The sequence below is a fragment of the Calidris pugnax genome, unplaced genomic scaffold (assembly GCF_001431845.1).
Source record: "Calidris pugnax isolate Ruff unplaced genomic scaffold, ASM143184v1 scaffold125, whole genome shotgun sequence".
Classification (NCBI taxonomy): domain Eukaryota; kingdom Metazoa; phylum Chordata; class Aves; order Charadriiformes; family Scolopacidae; genus Calidris; species Calidris pugnax.
The window spans coordinates 1015407-1030201 of NW_015090906.1; the positions used below are offsets into that span (position 1 = coordinate 1015407).

Consider the following 14795-nt stretch of genomic DNA (forward strand, 5'->3'; position numbering starts at 1 on the left):
AATCACCAGGACCATCTCAAAGGGGCATCTCTCTCCAACAACTGCATCTCCTTTACCAGCCCCTCACAGATATTCTCAACCCCCCAGAGACAGCCATGTCTCTCTATGTTGACACTCAGCATCACTTCCAACAGCAGCTTTAGGAAACACCCGAAGGACAAATCACCCTTTTTATCTATTTCCCTATGGAGTGAATTGGGGAGAAAAAAAATCTCACTGTCCTTTGTGACATAAAGGGACAGTTTATTGTTGCATAAAACACAAGGGAGCAGCGGAGCAGCCACAGAAATGATTCACTCCCTTTCTTGCCCGTGGGTGGAGACTCAAAAACATCAGACTTCACATCAGGGTGATTTAATTGTATTTATTGGAGGAAAACAATTAGTCATCCCTTTAAATTGTCATTATGATAGAAATCTCGATATGTATACATGATTGTCAAGGCAGAGAACCACTTGCGACGTAGCCCCATTAACAATTTGCAGTATTGCAAACTCATTATGCAGATAAAACTTTTGCGATGCCTTAATACATGCATGGAGTAAATACACATTCTCCCTTCTGTTTGGACACGGATGCTGTTATGAACTTGTATCAATCACAAGACCTGCAATATTAGGCACACCGACATTCCTTGGTTAAGGTTTAAGCCTTTGTAGAAAACATGCTTGCATTTCATTAGAAGTCAACTGAGAGATGTTTTGCAGTTGGGGATATTTGGGGAGTCACTAGTCTGGGCAGACTGGGCTTTTTTTTTGTTGTTTGCTGACCCAAATCAAATATCTATCTTAAAAAAGGCCCAAACTGACCAAAATGCTGTTTCTCAACTAGAGGCCATTGTGCAACAGGTCGCTGACACGTTGGCCAGAAACATGAGTTACAACATGTCTCCCTCTGAGCTACAGCCTTCCACGCTCTTCACTTTGGGGGTCATGCTACAGCTGGATCTAGTAAGACATAGCATGTGTGATGCCATGCTGGGCTCAGGGGATGCAGATGAGAGATGGAAAAGCTCAGAGCTACCCTGAACATCCCCCTAGGAGCTCCCACCCACCAGGAACCACAGCGCACATCCACCTCCTCATGGAGCCTTGCACCATGTGCTGCCTCAGCAATCTGAATTCAGGCTGATTTACAACCATTATTAATGATGATTTTTTTTTTAGGCTGCCATGTAGTGCTTCAGCAATGCCACAGCATCCTGGCTGAACACCAGCCTTGAAGGTGGCCTCAAGACTTCTTGGTGCTTTCAGCCATCGTGGAGCAGTCCCTTGCAGGATTTCCAAGGACTGATAACTTGCTCCCTACACCACCGGTGTGGTGCTTTCTCTCCAGCCCCACTGCTTGGCTGTTCCCTGCCAGGAACCCAGAGCAATTTCCCAGCCCCTTCAGGTGACTCTGAGTATTGGGAACTTGAGCATCTTCCACACTAACACAGCAACCACTCAGGAGCTGGGACTAATGCCCTGCTGATGCCCACAAGAGGATTCAGCCCGAGCTACTAGAAGTACCATGTGGCCATCCTGTGCCCTGCCAGCACAAATGAAAATGGGTCAATGATTAAAGGAAGGGAAGCCAAGGGCATGATTTCCATGTGGAAGAAGGAAAAGTACCACACCAAACTCTTCCACATATAAATGGTGGTACTACATGGAGGTTCAAGGACCAAATGCTAGTATTTAGGTGGTGGTGCTTTAGAAAGGATGGGATAATTAGCTCAGCTCTCTGCCCTATTTTTGTGCAGGCAAATAATCACAGCATCTTGGTCCCCAAAATGCAGTTCATTCTGCAGGAGGTCAGAAAGAAATACCTTGTAGGAAGAGAAAAATACTAAGAATTGAGTGAACCTGTCTAAGATTTGACTAAGAAAAACGAACCAAAAGAAAAAAAAAAGAAAAAACAAAGAGACACACCAACATGCTTCTTAGTAGTCCTGAAAATTAGCAACCCAGGGAAGGAATTTTTGATGCAGATCAAATTTTTAAGCATTGTATTCAAAAAGGGAACCTCCCCTCCCCGACTCCCCGTTTCTAGACGTGTGTACGCAACTGCTGCATAGTTTTAAGCTGCTCTGGATGGTGACTCTTCCTGTACATGCTGCAGAGCATTCAACAGAAAGACAAAATACATTACCAGGCTTTGCAGTATCTTGTTTACGAAACATCAGCTTTTGCATTTACTCAAACTTAACGATGGATTTCGAGTTACAGATACATCGAGTCATTTAAAAGCAAAAACGTAGAAGTAAACCCCTCGAAGAAAAGGCTGGGCTGAATGTACATAAAGAAAAGTATCGGGAAGTACAGAAACAGTGAACAGCAGTTTAATACATGCAGTGCAGTATCATGCATTTATTGGACATTTGATGCTGTCATTAGTTCAGCAGTGTTTTTTCACAACGCTTGCGAGCGTACATGCCCTGATTCCACTTTAGAGTATGGAAAAAATGTAAGAGCCGCTCTTCTGACCTTATCATTTATGAAGAGGAGGAAATAAACAGCTACCTGGACAGATCAGTGGCACGGTTCGTGGTAGGGAAGGGGTCTTGAAAACCAGAGTCTGGGCTAAAGAGTCTTTATCCTCCATTACAAACACTATTTACACAGCTTTGAACCAACCGTGCAAAGTTGGACCAAAAAAACCTGAACCAACTCCTGAACTTCCCACTGGTGGGATCTCTGATCCCTGGGGCCAAAATATGCGTGCACACACACACGTACACACACACACACACGTGTGTCACGGAGACTGGACCACCCTGGCAGATGGAATGGGAAGGCAGGACCCAGCCTCAGGCATGCGGGGAAAAAACCAAAGGAAGGGATTGAGTAAAACTTGCTGCTGGGCAAGAAATCTGGAATGGCTAATTTACCAGGGGAAACTCTGTTCGTGCAACCTTTGCGAGCAGGTTGCTGTTGCCTCACTCAGCCATCCCTCACCAGTCATTTGCCAACTAATCCTCCACGCGTGGTTTCCACGCTGTTTTCCTCGGATACCGTAGCCTTTTGTGTGCTTTTCCGCTTTTTGCCTGAATGACTGTAATTCTTAGCATCAAATTTCTGGTGCAAAGAAGCACGATAACAAAGTTCTGGGTGCATTCAGGCCCCTTCAGATGGATAAATACGCATGGGAGCAAGAATGCAGCTAATCCCATTAAATGGGAATTTTCATACGCTGAAAGGATGATACTCCTGTACCTCAGGGCTCAGTCTCGAAACTGATATTTTGCCAGTAGATGAATCCCCTGACTCTTTGGAAAGAGCAAAAGCAAGAGGCTACAGTCTGCGTGAACTTGTTGGCCGAAATCAACCTGGTGTTTTTATGCAGTGCTCACTTAGTTCTACTCTGGTCTGGAGCTTGTTAACACAGGGGGAAATAATAGCACAGGTTTCCCTATATCCGATCCAGTTAATGCCAAGTTCACATCAAAGGACAATATTCTCACCACTCCTCAATGGCTAAAAGGTTTCTGGCTTTCCCTGGGGGCTTGTTTCCCTAAAAATAGGGTCACGTTTAAGTAAGGGACAGCCTCGAGGCCAGCTGCCACTGCAATTTTTGGGCAACTTGGAGGGCCACATTTTGGTTTACAGAGGTTTTGGGGAGAAAAGGCAGAGGTCATGGGCTGTGTTGGCTTCCAGAGCTGGGAAAAGCTCTGGACAAGCCCCAAAGTCCCTCAGAGCTGGGCAGGAGCCCAGAAGGAGGACAACTGGTTATAGAAAAAATACTGTCAAGAGCCATGGAGGAATGCAGGACACGTGCACAGTGGAAACCCTTATCTAATGCCTACCGCAGAGCTACATGGAGATGTCTACCAGTGGGCTGACACCCCTTTTTGTGGTTTGATTCATATCAGGAACGAACCTCTACCATTGCTTGGTTTTATTCCAGTACCACAACCATCACAGACACACAAGGCATAGGTAAAATCCTACTTTTTTTTTTTCTTTCTTTTTTTTTCTGCACCTACTACTCTAAATGGCACCTGTACAATAGCAACCAGGACAGAAGAGACATCACCAACAGAGCAACACAGTCTCAGGAAAGCATCACTGCCAGCTTTTCCCCGTACTCCTGTACCTCCCCACTAGCCGTGCCGCGGGGCCAATACCCACTTCGCGCTGCAGAAGGGATGATCCAGCAGAAAGTTTGGATGCACTGGGAATGAAGTCACATGCAAAATCAGCAGCGGGAGCCCCTGCCACTGCAACACTGCCTTTCAGCTCGCTGAGTTCACAGGCAGCCTGTCCTCACAACTTCTTCTGCAGGCTAAGGGGCCAGCTGGAGGTTTTCTGGATTTTTTTTTTGTGTGTGTTTTGTTTTTCCCAGCAAGAGCACTGCCGTTGGCATCAGAGATGGCCTCTGTGACTCTGGAGGTAAAAATCAACAATCAAAGCTGCAAGCAAAGAAAAAGAAGGGGAAGGAGCTGAGGAAAACAAGTTATAAAGGAAAAATGCATCGGTGCCAGTAAAGTAAAGCAGAAAAGGGTAAAAGACAGGTGAGTCCAGGCTGAAGTCCTCATGTGAGGAGCAAATCACACATTATTTAGTAGGACAGCCCATTGGGAAAGAGCCCAGAGGGATTCTTCTACCTGCTCCTTCATGGCAAGGCCAGTTGGGGGTTTGTTTTAAGTCTTCTCCTTTGGGACTATTAGCCCCTTCCCCACATGCACACACTATTTAATCCTGCGTTTGCATTCATTAGTGACAGTGGCTGAGCAGGGGTGGGTTGGGGCAGGGGAAGGACACACAACAGCACCAGAGCATCCCTGTCAAGTGATGCCCGAGTGTTTGCCATACCAGGCTGAGCTGCCGAGGGGCAAACAGCTCCAGCCCCCTCCATAAATCTGGCCTGGGTGCTGCCAAGTCATCCCAGTTAACAGATTTATCCAGGTTTAAACTGAGACATTTTAATCAAGAGATAGTTCAGGACTCAATGACAAGAGAGAACTGTAAGCATGTGGTGAACCCCCGGTCAGGTCTCCAGCTGTGTTCCACTGATACAAAAGAAGAGCTTCCCAGCACCCAAAATTGCAGCAGAAAGAAACAATTTTGCTTTTAAGTGCTTCTGTTTCTTGTCTTAAGATCCCAGCAGCTGATAGCAAGCCAGAGAGAATGATGATAAATTACACAACTATGGGAGAATATTACTTGCAGGAAGGAAAACAAATCACCCTAATTCCAAGTGTGGAAGGAAAGAATAGCCCTCTCAACAAAAAACACAGAAAGCATCCAGCAAGGAGGGGCACCCAGCATATGGGAACACCTCCCCCAGCTGCAGGACAGTATGTCTGCCTTTGCTCCCATCACTGCTCTTTGTTTTGCAGATGGAAATCCATTTGCTTTGCTTTTTTCTTTTTTTTTTTTTTTTTTTTGCAAGATACGTTTGGATGCTGTATTTTGGTTAGTGGCCTCAGCAACTACATCAGGTTCAACCCAGACCTCAGGTTTCAGAAGAGAAGGCGAAGAGGGAGCGCTTGAGCCCTGACCTGTAAAACCAAATCCCACTTTGGTTGCCCATGTGTAAATGTAGGGAGCTCCACCAACACCAAACTGGGAGACTGCCTATTTACATCCCTGCACCTGGAGCTGAATAGGGCCAGCTGGGCTTATGAAATCACAGGGGTTCAAAACAACTTGAATTTATTGGGACAGGAGTCTCTCCTGAACTAAAGCTTCCTTGCTCAGGTCGGCAAAATAAAGTGGTCTTAAAATGAGTTTAAATTGTATTATACTCATTTTCAGATACCTTTGCAACAAGTTATACAGAGCCCTGAGGGTAAATGTTAATAAAGCTCTTCCTACTCCTTGTCAATGGGGCAGCTGGCTGGGGGTGGGGACTTGCAGCCAGGAGAATCCCTTCAATCTGCCCAAATCTCGGTCAGAAGTCCTCATCAGGGAAATTATACAGAGTTTTGCTACCAGCTCCCAAGAGACCAATATCTGGCATCCTTCCTAAAACGAGAAGTTGGGAGTTGAAGCCTTTCTGCAGGAGCATCCGTGCCTGCTACACCACCATCGGGGTAACCAGCAGCTCCCAGGGGCTTGCTCAGACGTGCCACAGCCCTCTGAAAAAGGGGAGCAGCTTAATAGTGAGAAAACCAGAGATCTTCCAGGTGAAACAGATTTAAGTGCCACCAAAGGAGCAGCCTCTTCAAACAGAGTCAAGTGCTCACTGCCACCTGCTTTTCCAGCTTTTGGTGCTCAAAATATGATGGATGAAATCCCAGCTCTGCTGGTCGAAGCCGACCAACTGAAGCTGAAGCAGGATTTTTGAAGTCTCAATGAAAAATAGGTATTTTATGGCTTTTCCCAGCCCTATTACTATTGCCTGAGACATTCAGTTGCATCTGTGACTGGCTTTCACAATTTCTTGTGCAGGATAAATGAGGCGAGCGTGGCAATAAGAACATGCTGTGGGGAATCGCTTGTGCCTCTGGCTGGGGATGGACCTGTCTCGGGTGCAAGAAGCTCACAAAAGCCAAGGAAAGGTGCCTGCCTCTGCTGCCCACCTCCCTTCTCACCTCCTGGAAGGGAAATCACAGCTGGGAATGGCAGAGAAGTAACCTGGAGCCCTTCAGCAAATCTAGGCAGATTTCCTCTCTATTTGAAGCTGCTTTGATGCATGGCTGCACAACACCCACAGCAGCTGGTCCTGAATGATGCACCAGCACACGGAGCCTGGGAAGTGCATGTATTTAGCAATTAAAAAAAAAAAAAAAAAAGGAAATTGAGCTTCCTTTTGTATATGAGCTTCTGGGGAGGAGGGGGAGGCGGTCCCACCACTGTCCCTGCCTGAGCTCATGCCTTTCGGCAAGGTCCTGCTTTCCCAGCTCGGTGATGCTCACCAGCCCTCGGCCAGAGCTGAGCGTGGTGGAGCTACGCTACACCAGATCCTGCACTTTTGCACCCAAGAACCTGCCAGTGCTTCACAGAGTGACGCGAGCATCACTCCTCTCCCCAGGGGGGAAACCCAGGCACACAGATGTTAAGGTCCAAACTTTGCTGTTTGGTTTCCAATACTCGATTTTGGCCACTCTGGGAGATGCTGAGCATCAGCAACGCCTGGCAAAAGCCCCCGAGGAGCTGCAGGTGCTCAGCACCTCCAGCACGGAGCCCTCAGAATGGGTGGGAGGAGGCTGGTGAATTAAATGTCTTGCTCAAGGGCAGCACAATGAGTCAGTGGCAGAGGATGACTGTGGCTCCTGGCCCCACATCTTCCTTTTCTTTCGCTCTACTCATGAACACACAGTGACCCGAAGGAGATAGGAGCTGTGGGATGAGACCGTGCTCTGCCATTTCATCTGCCCAGCTCTGGTGGGCTCCTGACCCACACTGTGTATCTGCCTCTCCTCTGAAACAAGGGTGCTGCAGATCCCCAGCACTTCAGGAATGAGGTCAAGGATGAGCTGACTCCCAGCTGGTGGCAATTTAACTCTGGCCATGGCTTTCAAGGAGGAGGAGGGGAGGGAAAGCAGCAGTTTCTTAATCTGAGCAGTAGCAGCTCTGCTAAAGCCAGACAGACTTGCAGTCCAATTTGAGGAGCGAGAAATGGCATGCCATTGAAATCCTCCCGTCTCGCAAAGTTAATGTCAATTCCTACCTACAGAAATAGCCTATCCTCCAGCAAACTGGAAGGAGGGACATTACTGGAAGTACTTTTTAAAAGAAACAAAAAATAATGCTCAGAAAAAGTATCTCTATTTAAATAATCCAGTTGAGATGTTTGTAGTTAATGGAAAAAAAATACAACATATACTGTTACCTACACTGAGAAAAGAGTAAATCACTGGGGAAAAGAATGAGTGTTCATTAGTTAGAACATTGCTAGACTCACATATATATATATATATTTATATATATATGTATATATATGTACAGCACCAGAGACTGTTAGATCCGTTCCCCCTGGAGTCATTGCAGTTTGTGATAAATGAAACATTTCAGAATTGCAGTATAAAATATGGCCATAAAAAAATCTTCTTTCTTCTAGTCCTTCGCTGGGGGTGCCGGGCAGGGTGGGATGGTGCAGAGGACCCCTGCCAGCCCAGCCACCTGCCCGCTCCTCGCCGCCCCGGCTCTCACTTGCTCCCTGTGTGCACTGTGGTCACTGTGGTGGGTCTGGGTCTCCGGTCCCCTCCTACCGCAGAAACGCCTGAAGAAGCAGATGAAACAAAACTACAGAGAGTGGATGGAGACATACCTAAAAGGAAAGCCAGAAACACAGTTAGAAATGTTATTCTTGGAGGCGGGACTGCGGGCAAAGCTGCGTTTCTTTCCTAGCACGCTACGGAGAGGAGGGGGACCGCAGCTGGAGACGGCTCTCCAGCTCTTCCCACAGCTCTGGGTTGGCTGGGTACCTCCACGGGGCATCTTCTGCCCTCCTGGCCCACAGCTGTTTGCCTGCTGCCACCACCGGCAGTTGCATAGGCACGTCGTAATGAATAAATGTCCAGCTTTGGTGCGTGCTCAACCAGACCGATTCCACATTTCTGGGGCTGAAGACCAAGAGTTGCAGGATTCAAAAATCCCTCCAGCATTGTACCTGCTCAGAACAATTTTCCTCCTGGGCAAGGATGCCCCATCTCTGGAGGGGTTCAAGGCCAGGCTGGATGGGGCTTTGAGCAACCTGCTCTAGTGGGAGATGTCCCTGCCCATGGCAGGGGGTTGGAACTCGATGATCTTTGAGGTCCCTTCCAACCCAAACCATTCTGTGATTCTGTGATTCTGTGAAGTTGAAGATGATTAAACTTCTCATCACGGCCATCTAGCTAAATGAACAGACTGTGCACCTGGACTAAAAAAATTTCCCCAGGCATTCAGCAAAGCTGCTGATAAAGAAGTGTAGTGGGTCAAATTCGTCGCTGAGTTCCCGTAAACCTGGAGGGAATGTAAATTTGTGTGACTTGGGCATCATTCTAGCGACAGCTTATGGCGCTCCAGGTTTTGCTGCTATATCTCCAGGACTTCCAGCTAAGAGATGCAGGTTGACGTAGGTTGAGTATCTGGACTCAAAACTACTCAGGTAGTTCCTTTGGAACTAATCAAAGACTTCTGACAGATATTTTGTATGAAAAAAAAAGGTTTTTTAGATAAACTGTTTATAGAAAGTGTTCACTTCCAGCGAACCCTCTGCCACAGCTTTAAAAAAGCAAAACCCTCCAAAGCATCACCCCTGAGAACCCAAAGTGGGCTGGGTTTTGAATGACAGATTCAAGATTTTGCTGTTCCAGCACAATGTCAGCAGTTTCTATGGAAAGCATTCATGAAGAGAAATAAAATATATCCTTGTCAGAGCTTTCCGTGGATGAACTACCCCTCTCTCAGCAGATGCTGAGACCCCACAGGGGAGATCCTTAGCTGGCACGTGCAGCTCTCCATGCAGTTTGGCAGCCTTGTAGGGACTGACAAGCAAAGGCAGCTCCAATATGGGAAAAGCTGCTGAACAGGGACCCGGCATGGTCACCTTGATCTGGCAAGATGCAGGCTCAGAGTGATTAGAAATACAGTTAATTTTTCCAGCCTGGTGAATAAAGGATGGATGAAATCTATATTAATATATTCTCGGACTGGAGTTTTGATATGGCCCCTGCACTACTCAGGATCTTGTCAACACTTGTTACGACTTCTACCTACTTTTCCACGCTTCAAAGTGGTATTTCAACCTCAGGGATTACTATGGTGTACCTACACTCAGCCACATCCCATTTCCCAGCACTATTGATATTTGATATCTTGGCTTCACGCTGCAATTTATCTTTTACCTTAAAAATACAGAGATCTAGGTGCTGTAATTAATCTAGGCAGTCCAATCATGTCTAAACAGAATAAACCAGGCATGGACTGAGAATCAGGCCAATACACTTGAGAAATCCCAACTGATTCACTTAGACTTTCCTGACAGGTAGCATAATCCAGCCTAATGCATCAGCTCTGCTCTGCCCTAATACAGGGAACAGAATTAGGATGCAGCTTGACATAACCTACTCTCAAACGAAGGCTGTATTTAATTGTCTTGAATGATGAGAAATTGCTGCATTTGAAACTATTTGGAGAGCTCATTAAATGTCTATTAATAGCATTAAGCGGTATTATGTTTTGTAATGGTGGCACAGCTGTTTCATGTAACTTGCTGCACGGGATCTTTCTTGTGCAAGAAATCTGTCCCCAGAGAAAACCACTGAGAAAGGAAGAGGCAGGAGACAGACCTCAGAGGTTTCCCTTTTCCCAACAGGAGGCATTTGATAGCCTTTATTTGATACGTCACCTCCCTCCTAGTATCACTCCTTGTATTTGCTCCTGGCTTTCCTCACTGGTTCTCTGGGGCTCCAGCATCTCCTAACTAATTAATTTGTGTGAGGAAGGGAAGCTCTTCTGTATTGTCTGGCAGGTTGGACTTAACCTGGGACGCTTGGAAATCTTTCAATACATTTCTGCCTGATATTTCTGACATGAAAAACACTTCACCTAGCTGAACACATCTGGTTCTGTCCTTCATATTCTGGCTGACTTCTCCATCACTGCAAAAGGTGGTTGGATTCTGTACAGGGATCTGCTGGATTCTGTAGCGGTTAAATAGACTTTGTTCTCTTCCCACCCTTCTTGTTCACAGATGTTTTTCCATTACTATTCAGACGACTCACTGCTATTAATTAACACCATTTGAGCTTAATCAAATGGATGGATGGAGATTAATCACCTACCAGTGTAACAGCAAAGCATGCCACCAGATGCTCTAGACCTAACTGAGGGTCCAGCTTAGCCATACTGCATCAGGAACCAAAATAAAGGCATGTTTCTCCCCTGTAAGGGGTTTCCTACATCGTTGCATTCCCTGTGGATGGCTGGAAGTGCTTTGCTGCTGGTCAGTGCCACATCACTCCTTTTCATGTGCCAGATGTGTGCCAGGACCACCGTGATGCTTTTTTTTCAGCAGCGTGTGTAGGATTTGTCACTGGGCATTGCAAACTGGGCACTGGGCATGAATCCCCCATCAGATCTGGGATGGAGAGGGCTCTGCTATGGCTCAGCCAAGTCACAGGCTGGCAAAAACATCTCATGCAGTGCCCAGAGGGCAGATCCCACCCCAGTCATGGGGGAAATGGTACCCATGGCAGCAGGAGAAACTACAGCTTCCATCCAGAGCCATGGGGACTGTGGCTGGTGGCATGCCCTCACCAAGGAGCAGAGGTTGGCAGGCAGGGGTGGCAAAGGCAGATAGCAGTGCCACCCAAAATCCATCCAGAATAGTATGTGCTTTTGGTTCTTGAACAGTGGTGGGTACAGTCTAGAAATGACCACTTCAGTCCCCAGTGAAGTAAGCACCGACTTGCACTGCCACTAACTATTAGCATTCCTTTTTGCTGCCCCACCTTAAAATAATCTCCTCTAATTGTAAAGTCCACATCCCTCCATTTCGTGATATAAAAACCTCTACAGATGGACAGAAGGGAATAAAAGAAATGCTCAGAAGCCAGAGATTAAACAGGCTTCACTGCAAAGGAAGCATTTCTGTCTTCCAAATGATCCCTTTGCTGCCATGTCTCCTTCCCTGGCATTTGGAAAAAAATATATATATTCCAAGCATCTGACTCCATTGGGCAGCTTGCAAATCTCAATTATAGCATATAACAAACAAGGCAGCGGGCCAGGTCCCACTGTGGTGTGTAGAGCCCGGGTCCTGCTCAGACAAATGAGCCTCTTCATACAGGAGCTTAATTTGGCCCAGGGAGAGGGAAGCTGGGTCAGACTGGCAGGATCAGTCTCCCCCACGGAAAATGGAAATGGAAAGTAAGCCAATTGTTACAGAAAAATGTCTTATCATAATACTGGAAACTCAAACATAAACAGTTTGAGTAAACTTTTTCAGCTTTCAACCAAATACAAAACTTTTTTTGCTGTGGGGGTCTGGGTCTTTTTCCCAAGCGAAAGCCCTTTTTCTCCACAAGAAACACTGTTTTTCTCTCAAAAATGCACCGAGGTGAAAACTCTTTTTTTTTTTTTTTTTGCAGCGCATAAAACTTTTCCAATTGAATCACTATTTTTTTGGCCAGCTCAAAATGAAGGCCTCGGTCCCTTTTCAGTCCTTATTTTAAAAGCTTGCTCGCACCAAGCCAAACGTATGGGCAGGGAGGACTGCAGCCTGGGCTGGGGGGGTTCAAGGAGAAAACGGGGCTGGGGGGGTTGAAGGAGAAAATGGGGATGCTGTGAATCACAGCCGGGCTGTGGGCTACTCACAATCTTTCCGTGTGGCTGTGTCGGGAAGCGGGGCGGCGAGGCTGAGGGTGCTGGACACGCTGGCGCTGGCGCTGTCCAGGCTGCTGCCGAGGTGTAACCGTCTCATGTGCCGCACCACCGCCGTGGCGTTAAACGCTTGCTGGAGGAAAAAAAAAAAAAAGGAAAGAAAAGAAAAATTTAAAAAATTGGAGGTGGAAGGGTTACTTCTGCTCCTCTCCCGGCTGCTCAGAGTTGTCAGAAGCAAATCATAGAATCATAGAATGGTTAGCTGCTGCTCAGAGTTGTCAGAAGCGAATCATAGAATCATAGAATGGTTTGGGTTGGAAGGGACCTCAAAGATCATTGAGTTCTTTAAAAAATTGGAGGTGGAAGGGTTACTTCTGCTCCTCTCCCTGCTGCTCAGAGTTGTCAGAAGCGAATCATAGAATCATAGAATGGTTTGGGTTGGAAGGGACCTTAAAGATCATTTAGTCCAACCATCAACCTAATTCTGACCAAAAAAAAAACCAAAATCAACCCCCCCTCCCCCCAAAAAAAACCCACCAAAAAAACCCACAACACAAACCCATACCACTAAACCATATTCCTGAGGACCAGAATATTCCTGTAGGCTCCCTTCAGATATTGGAAGGCTGCTATGAGGTCTCTACCCCCACAACACAAAACCATACCACTAAACCATATTCCTGAGGACCAGAATTATAGAATCGTCTGGGTTGGATGGGACCTTAAAGATCATCTGGTTCAACCATCAACCTAACTCTGACCCCCCCCAAAAAAAACAAAACCAAAAAAACCCCCACAAAAAACCCCCACAACACAAAACCATACCACTAAACCATATTCCTGAGGACCAGAATATTCCTGTAGGCTCCCTTCAGATATTGGAAGGCTGCTATGAGGTCTCTGTGGAGCTAAGGGTGCTTCAGCTATGAGCAGCCCCAGCCCCATCTCTCACACTCATTAAATTTATATAATTGTTAGTAACATCCCCCTTAAAAGGCCCTGCAGGGCCTGAATAGTCTGGACCAATTATTTTGTCCCAAACTTTGGGCCACAAAAGCACTAACACGCTGAAAGGGTGGCCGCGTGGCCACCTCATTAGCAAAAGTTATGTGTCCCAGCGTCATTCCTGAGGATGGATCACTTACTCTCCATTTGCTTTTTGCAAAGTTCTTCCGGATCTGAGCGCTGACCGACTCGTGGATGTTTTTATTGAGTGCTGTATCACCAGCAATCCTGAAAGGGACAGACAAGACAAGTTTTAAGAGATCTTTCGCTCTCCTTGAACACTCTTTCTTCTTCTGGTTGGTCCAAGCTGTGGTTGCTCCTGTAGTGATGATGATTTCATTCACACGGGGGCTCAAACTTCCCACCGCTGTCTCTGCTGGCAGCAGGGGTGGAAAATCTGGGACAATAAAAGCAAGCACAGATAAGGCTTGTAGGTCTGGCAGCTACAAAGAGGTACGACCTGGTTTTGTTGGTGCAGGGCTGCTTTCTATCACCATTACAGCCCTAGATGAAAACATTTTACCTTTTTTTTTTTTTTTCTTTTCCTTACATCTAAAGATTTAACATCAACAGGCTGAGACTACTTTTAGCCTCAACCATGCAGCAGCTTCCAGAGCCACTCCAACCTGTCTGATTTCTGTTTGCACTGGAGATTTTCCTGCCACCCTGAAACGTACATAGCCATTCATCATGATTAATGGAGATTTACAGTAAAGCAGATACATGGACACTCACTAAAGCAGTACAGGCTGCACAAACAGCTTAAGCTGAACAACACTCAACCTAAAAACTTAATTGATCTTGTGCAGTTTCTTGAACAGATAGAGACACGTTCAAATCTCCAGTAAACATGGTCATTTCAAGGGAATTTTATTGATTCTTTTAGCTCCTCGAGGCATGTGATATGTTGGAAGAGTAGGCACCACAGTGAACTCATGTTGGGCCATGTGCTGGGGCAATCAGTGCTATCTAACGTAGGTGAAGCCAGGGAGCAAAGCTTGCCTTCTCTGTTGTATGTGATGTTTACAAAAATCAATTTTTTAGCCACAGTCTAGAAACATAATGTTCATTAGCAACAAAAAATTATAAGAAATCAAAGAATCCATCCAGACCCTCCCAGTCTGGAGATGTCCCATAAAATAACCAGAGGGTCTGCGGGACTCAGCAGTCATCCAGTCCTTTCCCCTACCCCAGCTCTGGCAAAATAACTTTGACAGATATTTGGCTAATCAATCAGAGATCTTTAGATCTCCAAAAGATGGAGACTCCTCAGGCAACCTATTTCCAGTGTCTCCCAGAAGACATGGAAAATAGTTTATTCCCTTTGTCTTTGAAGCATCCTTTCACATATTTGAAGACTGTTATCATGTCTTCTCTCCATCTTCTCTTCTCTAGACTAAACAAACTGATCCTTTCACTGTTTCTTCATAACTCATATTTTCTAATCCTCTGATCTAGTGAGCTCCTCTGGACTTTCTCCAATGAGTCCACATCTTCCTTAGAGGGCGGTACCCAAAGTGTTCACTGTTTTCCAACTAAGGCAGCAGAATG

At 46.2% G+C, this 14795-nt stretch overlaps 1 protein-coding gene across 3 annotated transcripts in view; it reads right to left on the minus strand.

The window, feature by feature from the left end:
- Positions 1 to 344: 344 nt before the first annotated feature.
- Positions 345 to 14795, minus strand: part of CAMK1D (calcium/calmodulin dependent protein kinase ID) — a 247829-nt gene continuing 233378 nt past the window's right edge. Inside the window, exons 9-11 of one of the 3 annotated variants that reach the window (XM_014949084.1) lie at positions 13385 to 13472; positions 12234 to 12372; positions 345 to 4367 (exon numbers count right to left, since the gene is read on the minus strand). In XM_014949084.1, coding sequence (XP_014804570.1) covers positions 4366 to 4367; positions 12234 to 12372; positions 13385 to 13472 — 229 coding nt within the window. In that variant the 3' untranslated portion in view covers positions 345 to 4365. Of the gene's footprint in view, positions 8200 to 12233; positions 12373 to 13384; positions 13473 to 14795 lie in introns of all 3 variants that reach the window. The other 2 variants (XM_014949083.1, XM_014949082.1) reach the window with 2 other exon arrangements.